At 49.8% G+C, this 27,356-nt stretch overlaps 1 protein-coding gene across 1 annotated transcript; it reads right to left on the bottom strand.

Moving 5' to 3' along the window:
- Nucleotides 1-1,924: 1,924 nt before the first annotated feature.
- BDH1 (3-hydroxybutyrate dehydrogenase 1) lies at nt 1,925-27,356 on the bottom strand. The gene is made up of 6 exons (XM_065411190.1): nt 27,274-27,356; nt 21,271-21,343; nt 19,395-19,505; nt 15,737-15,878; nt 6,907-7,059; nt 1,925-2,394 (listed from the first exon to the last, which is right to left on the bottom strand). Exons 1-6 carry the CDS (start codon nt 27,354-27,356, stop codon nt 1,925-1,927), a joined length of 1,032 nt encoding a protein of 343 aa, XP_065267262.1.

Raw genomic sequence — 27,356 nt, 5'->3', positions numbered from 1 at the left:
CCGTTAGTTTTAATGTTAATCAAGTCAAAGGATATTTTGATCACTTCCTCTTTCCACTTGCTACAGTACATACAACAGCGCAACAAATCCTTTCTCTCAATTTTCTCTAACAAAATTAACTCGCAGTTACATTTTTGCTCACCTCCCACGCTTCAAAAATGTAATACTCAACACTCCTCTTGTGAAAGGCTTTTTTGTTGCTGGTGTTGATTTTTATGGATGTGTTTTTGTGTTTTTTTTAACAAAACAAAATAAAGTTTCTAAGTAAGGCTGCGATGTTGGCAATTTTTTTAGTACATTTCATGACAGAGGTGTGGGGAAAAATCTATAAGTCACAGAAGAGGAGGGGTGGGAGATCGAGCCCACCCCACACTCACCCCACAGCAGTGGCTCCTGTCCTGTGGGGCAAGGCTTGGCTCCCTACTCCAGGCATTGTGACCCAGCACACGGAGTCTCAGTGCCACTCAGGTTTGGCCCTTCTGCACTTTTGTAGATGGAGACAGAGGGATCAATGGACCAAACCCAAGTGTCACACCGTGGATTAGGTTGCAACGCCACTCAGTTTGGAGGCCTAGTCAAATGTGTTTTTACAGCCATTTCCAAGATTTCATGGACTTTATTCAAATTCACGATTTCTGTGACCACTATGACAAAATCGTAGCCTTATTTCTAAAGAAATGTAAACATCATAACCATCATGGATATTAAACTGCCCTTAAAGTTTATTCCTTTTTTTATTGATTTTCTACTAAAGATCATATCCAAACTACATTAGCTAGACAAATGTTTCAGCGCCATGACTCCTTCAGTGTAAATTATTACTCTTATTATGTACTGTGTGTATTGCATTAGGCCTAGAAGTCCTAATCAGACCAGAGCCCCATTGTGCAAGGCACTGTTCAATCCGTGCTAAGAAGGTGATGTAACTCTGAGGTCGCAAGTGAAAAAATGACATTCATCATCAAGGTGAATTTAACTGTTGGTTCTGAATGATCCTGGAAAAATACAGGAACTGGTTCTCATATGGAAATGGTCAGTGCTGCCGCTGCACTACATTATGTCAACACTAGTGCAATTAAACATACTTCAAAGCTTTTTACTTTGAAGTCACAGTGTTCAGCTACTGCTGAAGAAATGAGAAATACTAACATGGGCTGATCCTGCAGCCTTACTCGCCTGTGCAATGCTTCTCACGCTCATTGGCTTCAATGGAATACTCATGTGAGGAAAGAACAGCTGGGAGCAAGGGCTTCAGGGTTGGGCACATGATCTATCGAACTCCTTGGAAAGGAAGTGTATGGGAGAGAGAGACTGAACAGCTCCCTTTGACCCAGTTTCCATCTTCATAACTGTAATGATTAAAGGACAGGATCAGCTGCTCATTTCAGTGCTTAGAATGCTATAGGACAGGATCCCTGAATTAAAGAAACCAGCAGTATCTTGTGCTATTATGGCCAGTCCCTGTAACAACCTTTGCAGCCCTTAGCCATCAGTCTGCAGCAATATGCCATTGCAGCAGGAGGGCCTGCGGTCTATGGTGTGAAGGCTGCCTCCTAGGCAGGAGTTGTCAAAGCTGGTGTAACTTGGTCAGCAGCAACTAGACTGAAAATCCCTTCAGAGCAATTGTAAATTCAATGAGGAGTGTAACTTGGCATCTGATTTTGGAAAAGAAAAAGGAATATTTGAAATAAATAGTACAGAGCTGGGTCCCTACAATATACATAACACATTCCTGCCTACGAAAGGTCCCATGCAACGATTACTGCCTTTTAAATTACATTCAAATGTTTAAATTAACCTTTTAGATCTAAATTATGGTACCTTGAAATCAGCTAAAAAAATTACAAAAGTGACTAATGGGAAATTTGTACAACATGCCCTTTGAAATTAACCTCCCACCTTGGCAGCCTAGTGACGAGACGCCTCAGTAAATGTAGATCCGATCCGCAACAGCAGCAGGCAAGTGCGTCATGATCTGCACGCGCAGCCACCAGTAGTAATCCATGGGGTGGTAGCGGGTGTAGGGGGAGGACGACGTCAGTGCATGGGTGATGCTGTTGATGACTGGCGAGGTGTCTGGTGAGCCACTGTTGCAGTAACTCTCCATCTTGGTGATTTGCTCATCCAAGTACTTCCTGCCGTAGTCTTTGCGCACAGTCTCCGGAAGCTCCTTCCACATCTTCTCTGCTATGGCTTTAATTCGCTCAGGGGTGTACAGGTTGGTGGCCCCTATGAAGTTCCCAGGTTCCACCACACAGATCTTCACTCCTTGGGGCTGCATCTCATACCGCAGGCAATCGGAGAAGGCTTCCACCCCAAACTTAGTGATGCAGTACGACGATCGAGCAGGGCTGCCCATCCGACCCATCATGCTGCTGATGTTCACCACACGACCTAGGAAGGTGCCAGGTAAATCACAGGGATGTCAGCAGAAGGAATGAGCACACATTAGATAGAACAGGCTCTGAAGTCAGATGCTCCTGAGTACTGTGTGTAATTACCGTGACTGTGTGTGCAAATGGGATAACGGTGCATGCCAATTGCTAATTGTGGTAATCGGCAAACCAGGGACCAAAGGCTACTCAGCCAGTGAAGCTGAAATGCCAGTGCAGAGTGGGACCCAGGACAGCTGATGGAAGCAAAGGCACTCAGTGCAGATTTCCTGAGAAATACAGGGCTGAGACAAGTTTCCTCATAGTTCCTTGGGTCCTCCCAGTTCGAAGTCCCCAGCATCTGCCCTTTTGCCCAGCAGCTAATCCCACTCCCAAGGGAGGAGAATGGTCAGAGATTATCCCTGTGCTGGGATAAGCCGAATTTCTGTCTCATGTTTTTGTTCAGTTTTGCTGAACCAGAGGGTCTGTCTGGACTTTCCCTGGGAGGGGTGTGGCAGTACAGCTGTGTTATCAGCCGTACAGGTATGTGGCTGCACAGTCCAGTTGCACAATGTATTTGAACGATGCTTAGCACCATTTGTATCCAAATTCAGTATTGTTGCCAAAGGCACGGCAGCGGTGTGAGTGTACAGAAAAGTGCACCGGTCGTTACAAGACAGTTGCATATGGGCTGCAGCATATAGAGAGGTTCATCAGCGAAGAGCTAGATCGGTCTGAGTAGAAAACAGCTGCCAAACCACTGGAAGGGAGGAAGGTGTTTTGCAATCTGCCCCTCTGCCTGAAATACCTTGGAGACCATTCCTCTGTTTCCATGACAGCTGGGCCATCAGTCACAACCCTTCCAGAAATGGTGCTTCAGCGACACGGACTGGCAGGGCAGAGCGACGTCTGCTAATCGCCAGAGCTAGGCAGGACTCTAGGGTCTTTCTGCGCACCAGCCCGGGCGTGCTGAGTTAGCAATACAAACACAGGACAACAGCCTGCTCCCAGCAACAACCTTAGAAACCAGAGGCAACCCACCAACTTCAGTGGAGTGGCTCCGAGTTTCGAGAGCCCAGTTTGGCCCCTTCATAGTGTATGAAAATGTGAACAGGAACAGTTAGGAGCCAAGTCGTCCCCTGGGCATCTAGGAAACCTGTCGCCAGGCTGCACCGAGAGGCCTCGTGGGCTGCTGACCTCTTATTACAAGTGCAGTCTGAAGGAAGATTTAATCCTGTTGGTGGCTCTAGCTGTGGGTTGTTGCAGTGCGTGACGGACACGTGCCCAGGGGCAGCAGCGCAGTGCTCTCGCCGGCCACCCGCCCACCAGGGAGTTTACATTGTTCTCCGGGAGGCAGATTTAAATAGCAAGTTAGAACTGACACAAAGTTACAGTCTCCAAATTCAGCTCCTCCTGCTGCCTCTGCTACCCTTCTGCGTCAGGCTGGTCACTGACTGGGGGGGGAAGCAAACAAACCTGCCAGCTGCAAGGCACTCGTGGGCGTGCTGATTCCTGCAGTGACGCTCTAGGCATAGCTGCTCCCAGAGCAGCACAGGGCACTGCAGCCACCCACGACCCAGCATTCCTGTGCCTGCCCAGGGCCGAGAACCGGGAGCAGAACTCGGTGGCCAAAGTCAGCCTCACACGGCATGTCTGACAAATGCAAAGACTGCAGAGGAGGAGACAGCTGCAGGACATGCCCTTAGAATCTGAGCGTAGTCACGTCAGAACCAGCCCTTCACGCAGTGTGACAGCAAGGCGCTAAGCAGACGTTGGGATGAGGAGCTGGGCCAATCCTGTGTGGTGGGAACTAGGGTGCTCAGCAGCAGACCACATGAATGGCTGAACTCAAAGCCCCTGACACCAGCCCGAGCTTGTACAATAGTGAGGGTAAAAGGTCCAGGGCGACGCAGGCTGCCAGAAGGAGACATCCCGAGGACAAGGTGGGATTGCTGTCTGCCTCCTCAGCGAAGGGTTTACCTGCCTCCAGGCTGCGAGCAGAGCAGCCTAAAGGTCTTGGCTGGTTTGCCAGCAGCAAGTGCTATGAGCACATCTCTGCTTGGCTAGCAGGCTGGGACCATTTCAGTGGGGTGCAGCCATGGAGGCCTCTTTTTCCTCGATGTCATCGCTCAGATGCCCCCTGCCTGGGGTTGTGCCTAGAGACCATTTGGAAACCTCAGCTAGTGCAATTTAATTGGATGTTGTAATTTCCTGCACTTCCTGTCTCTCACTGCTGTTAATGTAACTCCCCAGACACAGCTGTCATACCCATAGTGTGCTTTGAGGTTAAGAAGAGTTGTAATGTAATAGCTTAGCTGGCTCAATATGGGACTTTCTTCCCCTTACGTCTCTTTGCAAAATCCATGTGAACCCCAGGTTTGTGCTCTTTAGTCTAGAAACCCCATTGCCGGCAGCTCCGCACTCACTACGACGAGCCACCCGACACTAACAATCCCCGTGCCGGCAGCTCCGCATTCACTACAACGAGCCACCCGACACTAACAATCCCCGTGCCGGCAGCTCCGCACTCCCTACGACGAGCCACCCGACACTAACAATCCCCGTGCCGGCAGCTCCGCACTCACTACGACGAGCCACCCGACACTAACAATCCCCGTGCCGGCAGCTCCGCACTCGCTACGACGAGCCACCCGACACTAACAATCCCCGTGCCGGCAGCTCCGCACTCACTACGACGAGCCACCCGACACTAACAATCCCTGTGCCGGCAGCTCCGCATTCACTACAACGAGCCACCCGACACTAACAATCCCCGTGCCGGCAGCTCCACACTCGCTACGACGAGCCACCCGACACTAACAATCCCCGTGCCGGCAGATCCGCACTCACTACGACGAGCCACCCGACACTAACAATCCCTGTGCCGGCAGCTCCGCACTCGCTACGACGAGCCACCCGACACTAACAATCCCCGTGCCGGCAGCTCCGCACTCGCTACGACGAGCCACCCGACACTAACAATCCCCGTGCCGGCAGCTCCGCATTCACTACAACGAGCCACCCGACACTAACAATCCCCGTGCCGGCAGCTCCGGACTCACTACGACGAGCCACCCGACACTAACAATCCCCGTGCCGGCAGCTCCGCACTCACTACGACGAGCCACACGACACTAACAATCCCCGTGCCGGCAGCTCCGCATTCACTACGACGAGCCACCCGACACTAACAATCCCCGTGCCGGCAGCTCCGCATTCACTACGACGAGCCACCCGACACTAACAATCCCCGTGCCGGCAGCTCCGCACTCGCTACGACGAGCCACCCGACACTAACAATCCCCGTGCCGGCAGCTCCGCACTCACTACGACGAGCCACCCGACACTAACAATCCCCGTGCCGGCAGCTCCGCACTCCCTACGACGAGCCACCCGACACTAACAATCCCCGTGCCGGCAGCACTCACTACGACGAGCCACCCGACACTAACAATCCCCGTGCCGGCAGCTCCGCACTCCCTACGACGAGCCACCCGACACTAACAATCCCCGTGCCGGCAGCTCCGCACTCGCTACGAAGAGCCACCCGACACTAACAATCCCCGTGCCGGCAGCTCCGCACTCACTACGACGAGCCACCCGACACTAACAATCCCCGTGCCGGCAGCTCCGCACTCACTACGACGAGCCACCCGACACTAACAATCCCCGTGCCGGCAGCTCCGCACTCACTACGACGAGCCACCCGACACTAACAATCCCCGTGCCGGCAGCTCCGCACTCACTACGACGAGCCACCCGACACTAACAATCCCCGTGCCGGCAGCTCCGCACTCGCTACGACGAGCCACCCGACACTAACAATCCCCGTGCCGGCAGCTCCGCACTCACTACGACGAGCCACCCGACACTAACAATCCCCGTGCCGGCAGCTCCGCATTCACTACGACGAGCCACCCGACACTAACAATCCCCGTGCCGGCAGCTCCGCACTCGCTACGACGAGCCACCCGACACTAACAATCCCCGTGCCGGCAGCTCCGCACTCGCTACGACGAGCCACCCTACAATAACAAACCCAGAGCCACCTGAGATGCAGCAGGAAACCATCTCCCTGATGCCACTGTAGCTTCTCCAGGCCAGCAAGAGCAGAGCCGGTTTATTTACAGAAGGGCAACTCAGGAGGTGCTTTTGGCCACATATCTACCATGTCCAACAACTCCAAAGCAGTTAAAAGGAGTTATGAAACCCATCCGGTGATGGACTAAACCCTGCACTCAGATGCAACGTGATGGACAGTAATATAGAACCCTGCCCTGTGGGGGAAAGTCAGTAGCAGACTGTTTGGGTGGCTTCTCAGTTGCCCTTCACTGAGTGGCATTCTTTCACACCCACTGTGTCCAGGTGTGAACACTGCCCTTCTCAGCTGGTAGCATTTCACATACCCCACATCCTGGCAACACCAGGTGCAGGGCAATGGGAGTCGGCCCTTCGTCTGCTAACACACCCGAGAAGCAGGAGAGCAGGGTTACAAACATGCTCGGGGGATGCTAACATGCGGGAAATCACTCACCTTTGGCCCTCCGGATTAGAGGGAGGAAAGCCTTGGTAGTTCGGATCGTCCCCCACAGATTCACTTCAGCTACCTCCTTGTAGGTCTCCATGCTGGTGAACTCTACTTCTCCGAATGTGGAGATCCCAGCATTGTTAACCAGCCCCCAAAGCCCTGCAGATTAAATCAAGCACAAAAAATCACCGCTTTGTGATTAATGGCAGAATCCTGGGAAAGGGCTTTCTAATGGATTATTGAATCACATCGTGCAGCTTTTAATTACAATAATACCAAGGTCTGATAGCACTTTTCATCCGTGGCTTTCACAGCGCTGTACAGAGGAGGTCAGCATCATTTCCCCCATTTTATAGATGGGGAAACTGAGGCACAGAGCCGTGATGTGATTTGCCCAAGATCACCCAGCAAGCCAGTGGCAGAGCCAAGAATATAACCCAGGTCTCCTGAGTTCCAGACTATCCACTAGGCCTCACTGCCTTCCCTTCATAACCCATAAAGATGCATTCCAGACGGAAAAGAACCCAAATCTGTGCTCACCTATCTGTTCAGCAACGCCTAACTCAGAGAGAACTACCAATCATGTTAATGATATTCTAAATGAAATAAATACAGAATCTCAGCCACATCTAAACTTTCCTCCTCCTTTATCACATTAAAACACAGGGGGGAAAAATCCTGTCTCCAAATGCAAATAACAAGAACTGGCGAGATCTAGTAGAGACAATGGAGTGTTGTCCAGAGCTAGTTACGTGCTGCAGTGCAGGCATACAAGGAAAGAGAGACTGGAAAAAGAAAATTCCAAACTGAAATCGGCTCTGCAAATCCAAATTTATCATAGCTAGATTGGGCTGAAATGTCATGAGATCATCACAAGAGCATTAGTTCTCATACAACACATAACTTCCCATATTTCCTGTGTCAGGACCAGGCCTGCAATACTGCAACCCTAACAGTACTTTGGTGCTTTCACCCAGGAGATGCAGAGATCCTGAAAAGGACTGAAAGGAGAAAGATCAAAGTTTGAGATCTGGATGCAGATTCAGATTGTCCCTTCCTCAGATCTCCATGTTATCTGCATGGTGAAATAAAACCCAAGTAACCACATTACAGGGCATAGTGCAGATCTGTGCTACTTTATTTCATAACCTGAGAAACATTTTTTGTGAACTGGACTAAAAAGAAACTACATCCGAAAGCAAAAGCCAGACAGCCTCTCCATAAAGGGCTTGTCTGCAGTAGAGGTTTGCACCGCAAGGTCGTTAACCAATTTGTAAAGGCTAGTATGAACACTCCCCCAAGCCCTAAGGTAAATGACAAACTTTGTAGTCTGGAACAAACATGTAGAAAGTGTCCAGACTAGCTTTTACAAATGGATTAACTGCCTCAAAATAACTGTCAATCTGCTAATTTGAGCTCCAGTGCTGACATAAAAGCCAGAAGGTTTGCAATGCCGGGGGAGGGGAGGGTGTGATGTGTGCACATCTCGCCCGCCTCTTCCTTTTGTTCTTCTAGGGAAAAAGAAAAGTGACCACTGCTGTTCTCGTCAGGCTTCAGTGATTAATGAACGATTAGAGGAGGAATGTGACATAATTTGAACCAATTTGATACAGGAAGCTGCCTGCCATAAAAGGCTATTGCTGAGTCCCATGAGATGGCTTCGCTTTGTTGTCTAGTAAAAGCCAAATGCTACCTGCTGATTGAGTGTGTTTGACAGAGCCCATGTTCTGAGAACTAAGCCACGGAGGGCAAACTCCTCATCTGCAGCTGAGAATTTTGGGCTGGAAGATTTAGACACGTACTTAATCGGAGTAATATGTTTATTTTATATGAATTAAGGAACAATTAGTCTCTGGCTTCCTCTGTATTACCTCGATTAGAGCCTTACTCATCCCCATGGCAGTCCTCTGCTCCCAGGGCTGAATTAAGGACATTCCTTAGGGGAAGGAAATTGCTGGTTATCAAAGTGTTCCTAACACATTCCATCAGATGCCTATGGGCACCTGGGGCTTTCACAGAGCTGAAGCTCAAGTGCTGTCCTCTCCTCACAGGGAGGTGTTTCCGGTAAGTACACGTCTCTCTCACTCAGGCTGAAGACAACAAGTCAATTCCGGCCTCCTCGCTGGAGCCTGTACAATCCGAGAAAGCGTTAACAGTCCTAGCGGCTTTGCAGGAAACTTCCCAGAGGGTCTCTCCATTTCTATGAATTATTTGCTTAGCTGATTGGTTTTTAGAAGACCAGGCGTGACTCCCACTTGTCTCTAATCTCCAGTCGTCCAGAAGTGGCCTCACGATTGCCCTTCTGGGTTTACAAGAGAGCGGTATTGCATCCAGTCCTGCCCCAGCTCAGCACATGAATATGGGAATCAATTAATGATCCTCCTCCCCAGGCCTCTGCTGCCTCTGAACGGGGCTAATTATGCATGTTACTTTACAAGCTGCAATGTATTAATTAATAAACAAAACATAATTAGCACCCATCGTCAACTCTTTTCACTGACACTGGTGCCAGTCCTGCATGCCTTGAGCATCCAGGACTGTTGTGGACTTTAATGGCCTCAGTGGGAGTTCTGGGTGCACAAGGCCTGCAGGACTGGCTCCACTAACTAGTTAATCTTCGCAGCGCCCTTGTGCAGAAGGCAAGCCTCAATGTCTGCATTGGGCAAATGAGAGACAGCCTCCCTCAGCGGATGACTTGCCTGAGGGGTCAGAAATTCCTCCCTCTCCCACTAGGGCGTGGCCACGTTCCCCCTCCACTCACCCTCCCTGTCAAGTGAACACCACCACGACACAATGGTCTGATTTAACAAATGAACAGTGCAGAACAAAACTGCTGGCAGTCTCAGGATGGACAGCTCCAGAGACTGAGGGTTCGCTCCTGCTAGCAATCTAGCAAAGCACTTAAGCTAGTGCTTAACTTTAAGCATGTGAGTGGAGCCCCACTGGCTGCTGTTTCTTTTGGGAATGCAGCAGGCATCACTGGTACAAGCTTCCCCACACTGTCCTGGGTGCTTCAGCATTGATCTTCTGGGACGACCAACTTTGGGAGTGAGTTCTCTCTCTACGTCTCCACTGGCACTGCCAAGGAGGGTACCAATGCTGACGGGATTACTTTGCGATGTGGTCACCTCTCTGTTTGAATCTGGACTGAGCCCCACCAAACAAATGTGAGGTGGTAGCAGCTTTCAGCTATACACAGCCAACCTGGGCTAGCTTCCAATGGGCAACCTGCAGGTGAAAGGCTCTGTACACCAAGGGGTTAAGGCCCAGGTGTGGAAGATGTGGGTTCTCCTCCCCAGATTCGCTATGTGGCCTGAGGCAGGTCATTTAACCTCTCTGAGCCAAAATCTCCCTACCTGTAAAACGGGGCTAATGACGTTCACCCCCTAGGATGTGGGGAGGTTTGTGAGGCACTGGGAGAACAGAGACACAGCAGCACAAAGTGCCGTCATTAGAACCCTGCAGACGAAGCCCCCTCGGCTTCCAGGAGGCCTGGCTGATGAAGTGCATTGGGACAGAACATAAGGAAACTTCCCCACCTCAGAGTGGGGCTTACAATAGAGGCAGATTATCACAGCTGGTTCCATGCCAACCTCTCCCCTAGTTCACTGAGTGAGAGGCTGAGCTCTGGCATGGCACCATCTGGTGCACAAAGCGTGCATGGCACCAGTCCTGCTGATGACACAAGCAGGTTTTCCATTCAGGATGAAGAAAGGTTTGGCTCATCAGAACTCAGGGCCAGCACCCAGCTGGTGCACTGCCGCTGCCGGAGCCGGGCCCCGCTGGCGTGAACCGGCGTGCTGCCGCTGACGGAGCCGGGCCCACCCCAACAACTGCTAACGCCCCTTCCAGGGACTTTAGTAACTACAGGAGAGAGAAGCCCAGGGAGTTTAGCTGGCACCTTCCTTAACAGCAAATGGGGGAAGAGTATCCAGACAGGACATGGGCTGGCTCACCTACCCTCATCCCTACGGCCCAAGCAGGAGACGCAGAATGGCAGAGGGCCTTTGTAACTGGCTGCTGGTTCCTCTGGGGAGCAGAGAGGATGTGATGTCCAAAAGGAATCTCTGTCTGTAGTTTAACAAGTTTCTCAATAGAAATACAGGCAAAGCAGCATGATTAGGTAATAGCTCTGCCTGGTAAAGGGTGTAATTCAGCCAGGAGAGCCTCATGTGCTGTGAAATGATGACAGGTTTCAGAGTAGCAGCCGTGTTAGTCTGTATCCGCAAAAAGAACAGGAGTACTTGTGGCACCTTAGAGACTAACAAATTTATTAGAGCATAAGCCCACGAAAGCTTATGCTCTAATAAATTTGTTAGTCTCTAAGGTGCCACAAGTACTCCTGTTCTTTTTGTGAAATGATGGCGACAGCTTTCCCTCCAGTGCAAATTCACAGGCTCGGGGCTAGTTCCACACGGGGCATTTAGGCTCAGCGTTGCAATGGCTAACATTAGGTGCCCTGCTCCCCCATGGAACCCCCAGCCCTGAGGCAGGCGCTCCGGCTCCCTGTGCATGCACGGGCTGCCTAGGAAAGCGATTGTGAGTGTGGAGCAGGAAATGTCCGGGAAGGGGTGTGGCCTATGCCCCTCCGCTCAAAGGTAGTAAGGCACCGCTCCCTGCTGGGAGTCAGCCACGGCCCCTCTCCTGGAATGAGGCCCGTCAGCCCATTCTCGCTACAGACCAGCAAGGTGGCGCTGCTGCTGCCCCCCATCTGGCAGCCCAGTGGTTCGTGCACTCACCGGGGAAGTGGGAGCTCAGCTCTGAACCAGACTGAGTGAGGATTTGAACTTCAGCCTCACACATCCCAGGTGAGTGCTCTAATCACAGCTCTACTGAGTCCAAGGGACCCACCCCCTCCTTGGCTGCTTTCTGTGTGGAGACCAGTTCTCTAGGTGCTCTTAGACAGCCTGAGGATGCATATTGGATCGGGCCCGCCGGGGAACGCCTAGTTCAAGAATCCTACCAGGGCTCAGGGGCCGAGCTGCTCCCCATGGCCAGGACTTACACGGCTTGCATTAAACTTAGCTACTTCCAGTCATAGGGGGAAAAGGAGGAAAAAAGCTGGAGAGGGGGCGGTTAGTGGGTTACAGACTGTTGTAATAAGCCATACATCCAGCATCTCCGTTCAGTCCATGATTTTTAGTGTCTAGCAAAGTTATGAATTTAAGCTCCCAGGCTCGTCTTTTGGAGGTGTTGTGCAGGTTTCCTTTGACAATGAGGACTGATAGGTCAGACAGAGTAATCACTTTGTGAAGTTGCTCACCCCCAGGTGATGGGGTGTTTTTGTCTATTATTTTCCTGTGCAAGTTCATTCAAGAGCAGGGGTGCTGGAACAATGCGTATAGTGGGGGTGCTGAGAGCCATTGAATCAAACTGTAAACCCTGTCTATGATGGAAACCACTTCCAGCCAGGGGGTGTGGCAGCACCCCCTGTTCCAGCACCTATGTTCGAGAGCACAGTGATTGTCTGGTTTCACCACATAGCTGTTATTGGGGCATTCAGTGCACTGGAGGAGGTACGCCACATGTTGTGACAGGCATGTGTAGGACACATGGATCTCGAAAGATGTGTCATGGGGGGTGTTGATCATCGAAGCAGTGGAGATATGTCTGCAGGTTTTGCATCTGCTGTTCTGGCAGGGTCTGGTGCCTCTGAGTCGGTGGGTCCTGGTCAGTGAGGAGCTTGCTTCTGATGATGAGCTTGGAGCATTTGTGGGGATTTTTTGAAGGCCTGAAAGGAGGTTTCAGGATGGGGTCCCTATTGAGTATGGGTTGTAGTTGTTTGATGGTACCCCGTATGGGTTCCAGTGAGAGGTGGTAGGGGACACCTAGGGGTGGGCGGTCAGAGGGGGGTTTATTTCTGTACTGAAGCAGGTTCTCTTGGGGTCTTTGGGTGGCCTGTTCCAGGATATGATCCTCTACATGGACACCACTTGACACCCCAACATCATCAATTTATCAATGCTACCCCACGCCAGCGCTGAACTCTCTGTCCTCTTCAAGGGGCTGAATTTCTGACCCACTACAGACCCTGATATCATACTAACATGCAGAGGACTAGAAATTCTTCCGGCAACTCTGCCTCAAAGAATTCTTTCACAACAATGACGACATCACCCACACTTACCATGCCCCCACCGACAGTCATAAGAAAAGAGAGTCATCTGACTGGACACCGCACACTCTTGATCGTTACATTGACTGAGAAATCCTAACAAACACCATATCCACACAATCTCTCCACCGCTGGGAGGGTAGCTATAAAGCCCCTGAAATCCAACCACCAGACAGCGACCAAACCAGCAGGCAAAGGGGCTGCCATCGTAGTCCTCAATCATGATGACTATGCTAATGAGGCCAAACGACAACTCTTCTGACAGCGCCTGCTCTACAGAACTCAGGGAAGACCCCCACACCAGAATTCACCCAGAAATGTAAGGATATCATCAAATCCTTCCCCAAACAACTCCCAAAGAAATCCTACAACCTCATCCCCCACAAGCCCACCACGGGGACCTTCTGCATGTTTCCCAAGACACACAAACAAGGGAGCCCAGGCAGCCCCATAACTTTTCTAGGCACTAAAAATCATGATTTGAATAGAGAGACTGGATGTATGGCTTATTACAACAATCTATAACCCACTAACACCCCCTCCACACACACACACACAGCTGCCGCCCTCCCACTTCCTTTCCCCCCATGACTGGAGAGTTGTTAACAGGCTACTTCCCCTTGAACGGTCCCTTGAAATATGTGTTAACTCCTTATGCTAAACAATCTGTTCCACCTTGTGTATACCTGTGACACCCGAGTACATTTCCCAGACCTGAAGAAGAGCTCTGTGTAAGCTCAAAAGCTTGTCTCTCTCCCCCAACAGAAGTTGGTCCAATAAAAGATATTACCTCCCCCACCTTTTCTCCCTCATAATCCCCAGTACACATACAAAATGATGGGGTCTAAATTAGCTTTTGCCGCTCAACAAAGAGATCTTGAATACTGCGTGCAGATGTGGTTGCCACATCTCAAAAAAGATATACTGGAATTGGAAAAGGTTCAGAAAAGGGCAACAAAAATGTTTAGGAGCATGGAAGAGCTGCCATATGAGAAGAGATTAATAAGACTGGGACTTTTCAGCTTGGAAAAGACGACTAAGGGGGGATATGATAGAGGTCTATAAAATCATGACTGGTGTGAAGAAAGTAAATAAGGAAGTGTTATTTACCCCTTTGCATAAGAATCAGTAGTTACCCAATGAAATTAATAGGCAGCAGGTTTAAAACAAACATAAGGAAGTACTTCTTCACACAATGCACAATCAAGCTGTGGAACTCATTGCCAGGAGATGTTGTGAAGGACAAAAGTATAATTAGGTTGAACATATCTAATTCTTTTTTTTTTTATGGAGGATAGGTCCATCAATGGCTATTAGCCAAGACGGTCAGGGACACCCCCACCCCCCATTCTCTGGGTGTCACTAAACCTCTGACTGCCAGAAGCTGGGAATGGGCAACAGGAGATGGATCACTTGATAATTGCCCTGTTCTGTTCATTCCCTCTGAAGCACCTGGCACCAGCCGCTGTTGGAAGACAGGATACTGGGCTGGACGGACTATTGGTCTGACCCAGTATGGTCGTTCTTATGAGGTGCCTAAATCACGTTGTGGATATAGCCCTAAGTTTACCCCCATGGGCAATTTGCACCAGCATCCTCCCACTGCGGGTTTCACCAAATGGGAGATGTTCTCTCTTATGCTGGGGCTCCATGGCAGACCTCCAGGGAGGCTGTGAGATACACACAATACACACATCTCCTGGCCATTCTGGATCACTCACTTTTGGGGCTGTGCCGGCCAACTGTTCCCGGCCCCTGAAGGGAAAGTGGGAAGTTTCAGGTGCTTTGCTCTCCCTTCCTGCAGGACTGCGCTGGTGTAGCCCAGGGCCGAAGCGCTGTACTAGGAGAGTGTAGAGAGCCAGTGGGAGTCACTGTTTAGCTGGGAGAGCGCGGGAGAGGGGGGTGAGTAACTGAGAGCAGCTGGCACCCAGCTGATTCTTAACACATATTTCAAAATGTAATTCCCGTTCGAACCATACATGGCTGTCTACATTGCTTCAGGTGGCTCCTGCCCCACTGGGATGCTCCGGAAGCTGCCTTGCTGTGCCTGGCAGTCACTGCAGGGCCCTGCTGCAGCATGAAAGAGGCTTATAAAGGTTCTGGCCGCAATCTGCAGCAGCTTGTTCTGAGGCATCAGAGCAGAGCTGGAGGTGGACAGCGAGATTCCCACGGGGCCTGAGCCATGTGGGGCACTCAGCACGCTCCTGGCAAGTCACACATTCGTGTGGTGAGGCTAGTTTTAGTCTTAGGGTTAGTCTACACTGGCAACACTAAAGCGCTGCCGTGGCAAGCGTGCCTTGTGTGGTCATGGTGCAGGGCTGGGAGAGAGCTCTCCCAGCGCTCTAAAAAAACCCACCTCCACAAGGGACGTAACTACCAGCGCAGGGAGCACAGCACAGCTCCCTGCGCTGGTGCACTGTCTACACTGGCGCTTTACAGCGCTGTAACTTGCTGCGCTCCGGGGGGTGTTTTTTCACACCCCTGAGCCAGAAAGTTGCAGCACTGTCAATTGCCAGTGTATACAAGCCCTGAGTGACAGACAGTCTCATAGTGATCTGGGGTGTCTGGATGGGACAGCCTGCTCAGCACTGTGGCTGCCGAAGCGTTATACCCTTCACACACACAGCTTCTGAAGCCTGCCCTGAAAATCACATGAGGCTCAAGCCAAGAGAGCTCCTTCCGTGTAAGTCTGTGCACAAAACCCAATGAACAATTGCCCACCTTTCTGGGGGTCCTTCAAACTGGCGCCCATATGCTCCACCGCGCGCTCAATCTCCTGGCTGTTGCAGACATTGAGCTGGATAGTTCTCATTCGCTCACTCTTCATATTGTCCAGCTCTTGAGAACCTGCTGCTCCTTGGTCCTAGGCAGAGGAAAGAAATCAGTTTACGTCTCTTCGGGACTTGGGTGAAGTTTGTGCAAGAAGAAAAGGGCCAAATACAAGGCAGCCGCTAAAAGAAAACCATGAGAGTTCAGTGGGTGGATACCGGATGGCTGGCTTGCCCCTGGAGCTCTGGGATGGAGGGGAAAGCTCTTTCCATAAGGAGGGGGTTGCTCCCCTGGAAGAATATCCCTCCGGGAGACCCTCCCCTGACCATTTAGCCCTGGCTGCTGAGTCTCCCACTCAATCTGCTTTGAAGAACTGCTCCTTTCTGAGGGAGAGAATGTGAAATGTTACTTCCACATGACTCAGGCTTATGGGGCTTGGGTAATGCCCCACACTGAGAGCGAAGGGGGGCTGGGTCCCCCCTTCTTTGGGCAAGTAACTCAGCTGGGTTTGAGACTTGCTCTTTAGGACTCACGTTCGGCTGGGATACGATACCATATCGTGTGCAGAGAATCACACAGCAGCAAGAGTGGCTGTATGCTTAGCACAAACCCCAGTCCTTAATCACAGAATCAGGGCTGGAAGGGCACTGGGGCATCTAGTCCAGCCCCTCATAATGTGTGGGCGTCTCTGCACCCTTCTTTCCTACAAGCCACTGGCTGTCCTTGGTTCCCACACGCAGCTCCTACTCCTGCAGAGGTGAACGTGCAGATCAGAGGTGCTTGTGGCCCTGCTACTGCTCAGGATGGTGCCTCGAGGCCAAAGAACCTGGCTGTCCCCTCTCTATTGGCAATTTTCCCAGAACAGAGCCTCTTCCACCATCCTGCTGTCACTCTCCCCATGGCCGGCTCCTGATCACTCCCTCTCTCTGTTCCTATCTCCCCTCCTTGGCACCTTTCTTCTCAGCTGAACATGCCCAATCCCCTCAGTGGGTCCTTTCAGGATTTACACCCTAACCCCTTCACCATCTTTACTGCCCTTCTCTCCAGCTGATCCAGGCCATCCGGCAGCAGGACACTCCAAACTGATTACACTGCTCCAGAGATCACCCATGGACACATCCCCTTGGCTGCATTTACTCTCACTCCATCCTTTTATTACACACCTCTTTCCCGGCCAGCTCGCTCTCATTGATATGTCTGCTCCGAGCAGTTCCCCCCAGCTGTGTGGAAATGTGGGCTGTGTTCACGTATCCACCTGGACTCTCATTCGGTCACGTTTTACACCATATTCTAAGCTCTCTCTGCTCTTGCCTCCTGGCCCCCAGCACACGCGGCAGCTCCTCCCTCTCCACATGGCGTCAGCAGCACGGTTTGGACCTGATGCTGAGAGGTGGCCGTGAGTTTCATAGGCTCATCACTTCTCAGGACCGGGTCCTTGACTGGCAAGAGAGCACTAGCTACTGGACAGCCCTGGCCATTGCACAGATCCCTTGGTGACGATGGTGAAAGTCTGGCTTGAAAAAGCCTCATGTGTCCTCTCCTCATTGCGAGAAACTCCTTCCATCGGTGTAGGCTGTGTCTACGCTACGGGGCTATGCCGACATAGCAATGCTGATAGTCTTCATAGTACGAACATACCCTCAGCCTACCTTTCCCTTAGCTCAGAGCCCACCCAACCAGAAGGCAGATCCTCCCATCTGTCCAATCCCAACATCTCACTGTGATGGCAGAATGATGGCCACTGATCCCTAAGTCCCTGCACTTCCGCTTCGTCCAAGGATTCTCCTGAAGGCTCCTCCTTTCTCAGGCCTCATCTGCTCTGGTTCCTGGTAGGATTTCTCTGGAGTTCATTAACTCACATCTCCGATGTCTTGTCTATTCTCTTCTCCATCTTTCCTTGGATTGCCTCTCTTGTTCTAGCGTGGGCTGTGTTAGTAGGGATTAGTATTTGCCCTTACAAGAAGGCATCATGTGCTCGATTCACACAGAAACATTTAGCAGAGATGCGTATGAAAATGCAGCACTTTCAGACCCGTGCGTGGCTTTTTGGGTTGCTTGTTTTGATTGTGATTGAAAAGACAGCTTAGTGCAGACGTTGGTTGCTTGCTCAAACACAGGGTGGTGCTGAGGTCAGTGTGTAGACAAAAAGGTCAAACAACGCACAAATGGCACATCTAGAGATGCCAGGAAGAAGTCACAAATTCGAGCATGCAAATTCCTCAGAATCAGAAGACAGGGCCAGAGGAAGTAAGAGAGGACAAGAACAAAAAATACCCCTCCCTGCCCCCATGGCAAATCTTGGAAAAGCTGGGAAATCAACTCCCAGAGAAGAAAATCCTGCTAAATGACACTCTGAGGTATAAGCTTTCATGGGTAAAAAACCTCCACTGAAGAAGTTTTTTACCCACGAAAGCTTACGCCCAAATAAATCTGTTAGTCTTTAAGGTGCCACCGGACTCCTCGTTGTTTTAATCTTTAGCTCTGCCACAGACTACACTGACAGATCATAACGTTAATCTTTTATTGCAAAAGCTCAGTAGAAATACTCAGAAAAAGAATGGCCACTGTTCTGTCCCTCAGGTAGTTTCAAAACAAGCAACAGTTTCCAGGGACCTACAGTACTGTGTGTTCTTTTGCTGCAGAGCCGGCAGAGGGAGCCTGAGTTAATAAATAAACCCCTTTGCCAGAGCTGCACTACCACAATTGACAGAGATGCTGAAAAACAAATTTCCTTCATTTGAAACAATGCAGAAGAAAAAAAATTATACAATTTAAAAAAATGAATGGAAAGGCAAAAACGAGGGAATTATATTAAAAACATTTTAAAAGTACCTGGCAGTGTCTCTTTGAAGCAAATAATTAGGACATGGGCATGGTTACACCTGACACAGGCTTTACAATAGGCAAACCACTCTTTGGCATCCTACTGAGAACAAAGTGTGTTCCCACAGGAAACTGGCTGGCTTAGCTGCCATCCAGCCAAGGGAACCATTCCAGGGCCTCACGCTGACACAGTGGTCTGAATTCTGGCCTGTCTTACACCTCATTGAAACCCTCACTGTAATAAGCAGGGAAATCAGGACAGAATTTGGCTAGGATACCTAGGAACTGCCTTCACTTGCATCAGTGCTACTGCCTTCCCTGGAGTCGCTCCTGATTTACACTGGGGATTATCTGTACTTCTCACTCTGGAAAACATGTGCCATCTAGTCACCAGAGGGTCGGGGGGTGGGTGCACTAATATATTACTCAAAATACGCTTTAAATAAATAGGCTTTATCGGAAGATTAGGTCCAAAGACCCAGCCCGGAATTGACTCCAACATTCTGATTCGAGATGGTCCCAAGTCACTGTGTCCAGATTTTAGGTTCTGGCCCATTTTTAAATTGGGTCAGAGCCACGACATTTGGATCTGAATTCAGATGTGTAATTCCCCCAAATCTCAGGGTGGGTAGATCTGGGGTTCTGGTCTAGGCCCATCTCCGATTCTCATGGAAGTGAAACAAATGCTTGTGTCATTTCCTGGTGTGACACCCACTGATAGGAAATTGTGCAGTGTCTTACAGTGCACGTGCGTTAGATGAAGGACCAAGCTCTCTTATTTCCCTACCTTAAACAGGCAGCCAGCATAGACAATGAAGCCTTTGGAGTGCAGGTGTTTGGCTAAAGAGAACCCAAATCCTGAGTCACAGCCAGTAATGAGCACAGCTTTGCTGCCAATCTGTAAAACGAGACAAAATAAAACATATTGAAAGAGAGTGTTTGAAACAAGTGAATTGCAGAGCAGGAATAAAACCCGTATATGAGGTTAGAGGCATCCTCTCCCAGGGACGTCCTCTCAACTGCAGGCCAGTTGGTGGAATCTGGCACATCCCAAAGGCACCAAACATTAGCTCTTCACAAGTATCTGTGAGAGGCAGGGATTAACGATGACCGGGAGAATGGCTCAGCATCCAATGGTGATGGGCTCTAGCAGAACAGAGACCAGGCAACCCCCACAGCGGGGCTGAGCGACGATGACATTAGCTAGTCCGACCGAACTCTCCCCAAGGGTCCGTTAGTCACTCGGGGTTGGAGCAGCATCTGTGATTAATGCGGTCAGGGATTATTGTAATGTCAGGCCTGTGCCATGTGCAAAGGCAGGAGGGTACAAGCAGCTTTCCCTTCCCTATGCCTGGCCACAGCGTACTGGGGAGCACGGCCCTTCCGGTGCTCCAGCAGGCAGGCACGAGCTGTCAGGAAGATGAGGAGGGATGGGGCCATGTCCCTGATCAGCTATCAGTGCTATTTGTGTACCGAGGGGGGGAGCACACGGTACCTTCACTGAAGTGTGCGCGAGGGGGGGAGGTACTGCTCAGCCAGCGCACCCCAATGATTCCCAGGAGGCATTTGGGCAGGCTGATCTACCTGTGCTCCTGAGGACTCCAGCTGGTGCATGGCTGCCCCCCACCCAGGGCACAGGGCAGAATCTGACCCTTAATTAACGGTAATTTACAGCGATACAAATAATTGCGCCTGGTACTATGGCCATGGAGATCTTCTGTCAGAAAGCATGTTTTAAACACGGGCTCGTGGTGAGCATTTGGGAGACGCATTGTGCACATGGAAAAATGCTACTTGGCATTTGCATGGCGCTTTCATCCCAAAGTGCTTCACAGACCACAACGCTCCCAGTCCCTGAAATCCACACACCGGGGCACCCAGCACTGTAGGAAGGTGGAACTGTAACCAAGGACACTATCTATGGCAGGTCCCATGACCAGAGCGTGTGAGTGACGCACAATCCTTGAAGTGCTGTATCCTCAGCACAAGTGCTATTATTCCCAAAAGTCAGTGGGCTCAGTACTGGAGTAACTGGGTCTGTGTTAGACAGGAGGTCAGACTAACTGATCTAATGGTGCTGTCTGGCCTAAAATCAAGGAATGAATTTCACATATAGGGATGTGAGAGACTGACTTGCCCAAGGTCACCTAGGAAGCATGTAGCAGAGCAGAGAACTGAACCCAGGTCTTCTGAGTCCCAGGCTAGCACCCTAACCACTGGGCAATGTGTCCTCTGATGCACACAGCTGTAAACCCCTGGTCTTCCTCAAAGTGCCACGGAACATATTGTGGAGCTACACCAATTTCCTCCAGCAAAGAATTCTACCCCTAACATCCACTCACAGGGGGCAGGACTATTGTATACAAGGTATCGCAATGCAACTGTATAAACTTCCTTAGAGAGGAGCTTTCCAACCGGTAAGTGAGTTCCTAATATAGTAGAAAAAACACTGGTCCGGGTGTTCAATTCCACCATTAACAACACGTGCTCTTCTCCGTTAATGGATGCTACACACTAGGAAAGAATGTGGAATATGCTAGAGAGGTCCAACACTGGCTCTGTAGTGCAGATCAGAGAGGAGAATTTTGTCACAAGGTTTCTATCTTTGTGTTAAAAATCCTAGCTCGTCAGAGACAGCTGTTTTAAAGTGCTGTCACACTCACCTGATCTATTTCACTTGCATAAGAACGTCTGCCACTTGGAGTCAAGAAAGGAAAGCAAAATCCTTGCACAGGCCTGCAAGAGAAAAGAGAACAGTCAGGCACAGAATCTCTCTCCCAGCCACTGACCTTGAAACCTAGGCAAGAGCCACAAAGAGGTATTTTAGTTTTGCTCCTGTCTATGGCATAGAATGTAATCTGAGAACAGAGGGCTTGGTCTGCAAATCTCCCTATACGTATTTTTTCTCCATTGTATCAAGCATTTTTTCCTCAAAAAGCTTGATCTATTCCCAGTAGCTGAAGCTGCCAGGATACTAGTGAGCCTTATAAAACAGTCACTAATCTAACGCACATGGATACACCCAAACATGAAATGGACAGTCCAACGTTTTGAGGTTCTGACAGCAGCAATACTCAGTGTTCAATACCCAGAAAGCAGGTTTGGTGGCAATCATTCCACAGTCCAATAAAACTCACTATTAGGAGACAGTCTCTGATATTCAGCTTAAATTTTCCTTTACTCAGTTCTACCTCATCACCCTTAATTACAGCCTCTCCCATCCCCTAAATAACACCTCTCTTGCCCTGGAGTCTGCTCCAATCATACGCTCTTATGCAGTTCTCACATCCCTCTTAATAACTGTTTAACTAAGAGCTTGTGTGGCTTTGAGCCATGCCTGCCATACAGGTTACAATCCCCTCTGTACAGTTTATCTCCAGACATGTTGCATTTCCAAATGCAGGGTGGCATGGAAGAGATGGTGCTTTCCACGGAACGAGCATCTATGAGGAAAGCTGTGTGACTGGCAGCAACTCACTTGCTTAGCTCTTCCCTCAGCTTACAAAGATCGTTTAAAGCCAGGGCTCAGTCAGATCATCCATGAGAGCAATCCAAATTCCTTCCCCAGGCAATCACCTCTCCTCTGGGGCTGTGTCAGTTTCTTTCTGTTTCCTTCACTCACTGTTATTGCTGCCTCTCAGCTGCAGCTTGCTACAGTCTCTTGGCTCTCTCCCTTTGGCTCCCTGAAAGTATTTCAGCTTCCCTCTGCGCTTCATTCGCTATCCCCTGGCTGGGCCTCTCAAACACTTTTTCCCAGGGAGCAGTGCTTTCTCGCTCTCTTTCAAGTATATTGGTTCAGCTACTTGCAAGCAGATCCTCATTGCATGCCAGAGGTACCCCCTAAACAACGTGTGCCAGCCGCACTGTAGCACTTTGTACAAAGCTCGACACATACTCAGCTTCTTCAGATGCAGCTAGGGCTGGATGGAGCTGTGACAGGAAATGGGCTACGACTCAGACGGGTAAGGTGGAAACATCTCCTAGTTGGACGGAACTGATACTGGCATGTTTAACCGACCGGGTTACCACAGTTCACCTGCCGTGCCACAGGCCAGCTCCTTCTCTACCTCAGCTGCAGTGTCACAAGCCCTGCCTTCTCTTGAAATAGCAGAAGCCAAGCGTGAAGAGGTTTAATTGCTGCGGAGGTCAGGCGCAGGTCACAAACTGGCTGTGTCTAAGATTACTGAACTGAGATACTGGCCTGGGGCTTTCATTTCTCTAGCTAAACATCTTCATGTATTCTAGCATCCCACAACATTTTCATAACATTCATCTTAGTTGCATGAAACATTTTTATTTTTCAAAGTCATCTTTCTTTTGCTATTTACTTACAACACATTGATTGACTGTTGTCCTTGTGCTGTTGCAGAGCAGATCAATCTTGTGCAGATTACTGTGAATTTTCTCTATCTTGCTTTTTGGGGTAGGCGAGTGAAATGAAGGTGAGTTGCTGATCAGTACTGATGCCAGCAAAGGACAGTCCCAGCAAATGTGTATGACGCTAGGCCTCTTAATGTGTTTTTATGGTGTGAACCAGTTAGGGTGACCAGATGGGATGAAGAAAATATCAGGACACATGGGGGGGGGGGGGGGGGGGTCCCGCCAGCAGATCAAGGGGAAAAAACAAAACAAAAACGGAATCCTGCGGGCGGAACAAAACAAAACAAAACCAGGAGTGTGAAATATCAGGACAAATTGCGTCCCGAACAAACATCGGTCGGGACGCGGGACAAACGCCTAAAAATCGGGACAGTCCTGATTTTATTGGGACGTCTGGTCATCCTAGAACCAGTTTTAATCACCCTTATACAACAACTGAATTCTAGAGAGCACATCAGAGACCTTTGACTCTACAATGAGCTGATGGTTATGGAATTTAATTTGTCCTCTTAAATCTGTTAGCTTTGATTAATTTAACTATATGCAAATCTCAGGAAGAATTTGTCATCATTCAAGCGTACAAAATGTTATCCCATTGCATTAAAGCAGTGTTTCCCAAACTTGGGACGCCGCTTGTGTAGGGAAAGCCCCTGGCGGGCCGGGCCAGTTTGTTTACCTGCCGCATCCGCAGGTCCGGTCGATCGCGGCTCCCACTGGCCGCGGTTCGCTGCTCAAGGCCAATGGGGGCTGCTGGAAGCGGCGGCCAGTACGTCCCTCGGCCCGCGCCGCTTCCAGCAGCTCCCATTGGCCTGGAGCAGCGAACCACGGCCAGTGAGAGCCACGATCGGCCGGACCTGCGGATGGGGCAGGTAAACAAACCAGCCCGGCCCGCCAGGGGCTTTCCCTACACAAGCGGCGTCCCAAATTTGGGAAACACTGCATTAAAGCATTGACAATACAATGGCACTGCCATTCATGTCGATGGTGAGACTTCCATTGCAGCTCTGGCTAGCAGCCAGTGTGTGCTTTAGAACGTGCAGAGTAGAGAAACAAGGTGTGCATTTAGGAAACAGAAATGTGTGAGCAAAGGGGACTGTAGCACCGCTGGGGTCCTCTTGGGTGCAGGTGTCTGCCTGGGTGGAGCTGACTGCAGTATCTGGACCAAAGTTTCATGCTGTTTGTACAAGAAATCTCTACACAGTTTTTCAGTCTTCAGTGTTTAAAACTCTCATCTCCATGAGCCATCTGTGAAGTCATCAGTAACCAATGCCAAAGCTTCCAATGTTTTTTAGGGTCCAATCCCACACTCTTCACTCAAGCAACCCCCCGCCCCCAAAGTCCAAGGCCCTCTGATGTCAGTAGGGGAAGACTCGGCGCCTTTCAGGGCTGGGCTCAAAGTGAGGTGGCCGGATAAACAAAGTCAGTGGGAGTTTTGCCTGAGTGAAGAGTCCAGGGCTGGGCCATTATTGACTAGTATTGAAGGGCCACAAGCACAAAGCCTGCGAGCTGCCATGGGTTTGATGTGACCTCCACATCTTCCAGACACACAAGGCAAATGGAACTGAACTATTTCCTGGTGTTTCCTACAAACCTGAATGCTTGGTAGGTGGCTCTCTGAGAGTCTGGCTGCCTCTCTCCCCATGTACCACCACCACAGAGTCAGGCTGGGGCCCTCCTGGTTTGGATTGGGAGGGGCTGCTGGCATGGTGTTCTCTGTGAAGCCCCCTCCCCCATCTCTGGAACTCACATGGGGCCATCAGAGCCAGAACATAAGAACATAAAAACAGCCATACTGGTCCATCTTCTGACAGTGGCCAATGCCAGGTACCCCAGAGGGAATGAACAGAACAGGTAATTAACAAGTGATCCATCCCCTGTCGCCCATTCCCAACTTCTGGCAAACAGAGGCTAGGGACACCATCCCTGCCCATCCTGCTTAATAGCCATTGATGGACCTATCCTCCATGAACTTATCTAGTTCTTTTTTGAACCCTGTTATAGTCTTGGCCTTCACAACATTCTCTGGCAAGGAGTTCCACAGGTTTACTGTGTGTTGTGTGAAAAAATACTTCCTTTTGTTTGTTTTAAATCTGCTGCCTATTAATTTCATTTGGTGACCCCTAGTTCTTGTGTTATGAGAAGGAGTAAATAACACTTCCTTATTTACTTTCTCCACACCACTCATGATTTTATAGACCTCTATCATATCCCCCCTTAATCGTCTCTTTTCCAAGCTGAAAAATCACAGTCTTATTAATCTCTCCTCAAATGGCAGCCGTTCCATACCCCTAATCATTTTTGTTGCCCTTTTTTGAACCTTTTCCAATTCCAGTATATCTTTTCTGAGATGGGGCAATCACATCTGCACGCAGTATTCAGGATGTGGGCATACCATGGATTTGTATAGCGGCAATATGATATTTTCTGTCTTATTATCATCCCTTTCTTAATGATTCCCAATTCTGTTTGGTTTTTTGACTGCCACTGCACACTGAGTGGATGTTTTCAGAGAACTATCCACAATGACTCCAAAATCTCTTTCTTGAGTGGTAACAGCCAATTTAGACCCCATCATTTTATATGTATAGCCAGGATTAATTAACTTTCCAGGTATGCTGTGAAGTGCTTCTTTTTTCATGAAGAAGAGCTTGGAATCTCATCTCTCTCACCAACAGAAGCTGGTCCAATAAAAGATATTCCCTCCCCCAATTGGGGGGGGGTCTCTCATTTTTCTTGGACATTTGGGGCTTCATCCAAGCCCATTGAAGTCAGTGGCAAGACTCTCATTGACTTCAGCTGGCTTTGGATCTGGCCCTGGTGGGGGAGGTGGATTGAGGGACAGCAGGCTATAGTCAGCCAGGGTTAATATTACTGTGACAGGTCAATATCGTGCATTACGAATTTGGATGAGGACTTGGTGTGTGTCAGTCCTCATGCCCTGATTCTATTGTTATAAAGTGCATTTTAATTGTTGTAAAAGTGCAAAGAGGAAAGGATGGAGACATCAGTATAAATCGAAATAATTACATACAAGAAAATATGTGAGTTCTTACAACAGTTCTTGTTATTTTAACTTGAGTTGGAAAGAAGATTCTTCATAACATTTAAGTCCTTTTGCAGGACAGAAATTAATGTAGGGCCTGATCCTGCAAACACTTGCTACTAAACATTGTCTCATTGACCTTAAAGGACTACTCACGGCAGTGAGAGCTATGCCTGGTCAGAAACGTTAACAAGAATTGGCCCTGAAAGTGAACAAATGCAGCCATTTTTTACACTATACTTTAAAATGAAATTCTGCCAGGCTAGAAACATCTGACTTCATTATCCAACACCTGTCTTTATTTATAAATCAGTAATATTTTTAGACAGCATTTGTGGGAGACAGGAGTTTAGACTCCAACCTAATTTTACAATTTGATTCCTCCATTCAAATTCTTGCATTTCAGACCAAATCCTGCAGTCTTAGCTCAAGCACAGCTCTCACTGCGAGTCCGATTCTGGACTCATTTATTCCAGAACAAGTCCTGTAAAGTGAGGGGAGTTACTCTGAATTTAGACCAGTCAAATTCAAATCAAACTCTGGGTCCGAATGAAGAGGGTGTTTTGTCTGAGCCAGGGCCGCCCAGAGGATTCAGGGGGCCTGGGGTCGCCCGCCGCCGAATTGCCGCCGAAGACCCGGCACTTTGGCGGCGGGTCCCGGGGCGGAAGGACCCCCCGCCGCGGGTCTTCAGAGCACTTCAGCAGCGGGTCCCAGAGCAGAAGGATCCCCCCGCCACCGAATTGCCACCAAAGATCCGGAGTGGAAGAAGCTCCGGGGGCCCGGGCCCCGCGAGAGTTTTCCGGGGCCCCCGGAGCAAGTGAAGGACCCCGCTCCAGGGCCCCCGAAAAACTCTCGTGGGGGCCCCTGTGGGACCCGGGGCAAATTGCCCCACTTGCCCCCCCCTCTGGGCAGCCCTGGTCTGAGCCAGGATTATAGACCTAAATGGTTACTCTTCTGCTTGCGTTTAGAGAGAAGCAACTTCATTATTTTGCCCAGGTCATCTTCATAAACAACCCTCTCCCTCCCTTCCAAATTTCTCTGTTGTTTTATTTGGTTCAGTACCTGTTTAATGGAGCCACAGAAATACATAGTCCCAGTTCCTCAGCTGCAAACTCTTACAGATGCAAGTGGTCCCTACTCACGCAGATAACTAATCCCATTGAAACGAAGGAGCAAAGTTTGGAGCCTTGATGTGGGTGTCACGCTAGCCCTCACACTCTCCCATGTCCCCCAGGTTCCTTACCTGAGACCATTTCCAATGTCCCTGAAATTCAGCGTTTTCACAGAGAAAAGTGACAGAGGCCGGGATATCCTGGTAGCCAGCAT

This window comes from Emys orbicularis, chromosome 9 (assembly GCF_028017835.1).
Source record: "Emys orbicularis isolate rEmyOrb1 chromosome 9, rEmyOrb1.hap1, whole genome shotgun sequence".
In the NCBI taxonomy this organism is placed as follows: Eukaryota; Metazoa; Chordata; order Testudines; family Emydidae; genus Emys; species Emys orbicularis.
This window is presented reverse-complemented; position numbering and strand designations above follow the sequence as displayed.

Excerpts from the sequence above, each read along its gene's own strand:
- BDH1 (XM_065411190.1), bottom strand. The coding sequence starts at position 27,356 with ATGCTGGCTACCAGGATATCCCGGCCTCTGTCACTTTTCTCTGTGAAA. Across the intron at positions 21,344-27,273 it reads GACATTGGAAATGGTCTCAG|GCCTGTGCAAGGATTTTGCT; the intron begins GTAAGGAACCTG and ends TTTCTCTTGCAG. Across the intron at positions 2,395-6,906 it reads TCTAATCCGGAGGGCCAAAG|GTCGTGTGGTGAACATCAGC; the intron begins GTGAGTGATTTC and ends GCACCTTCCTAG.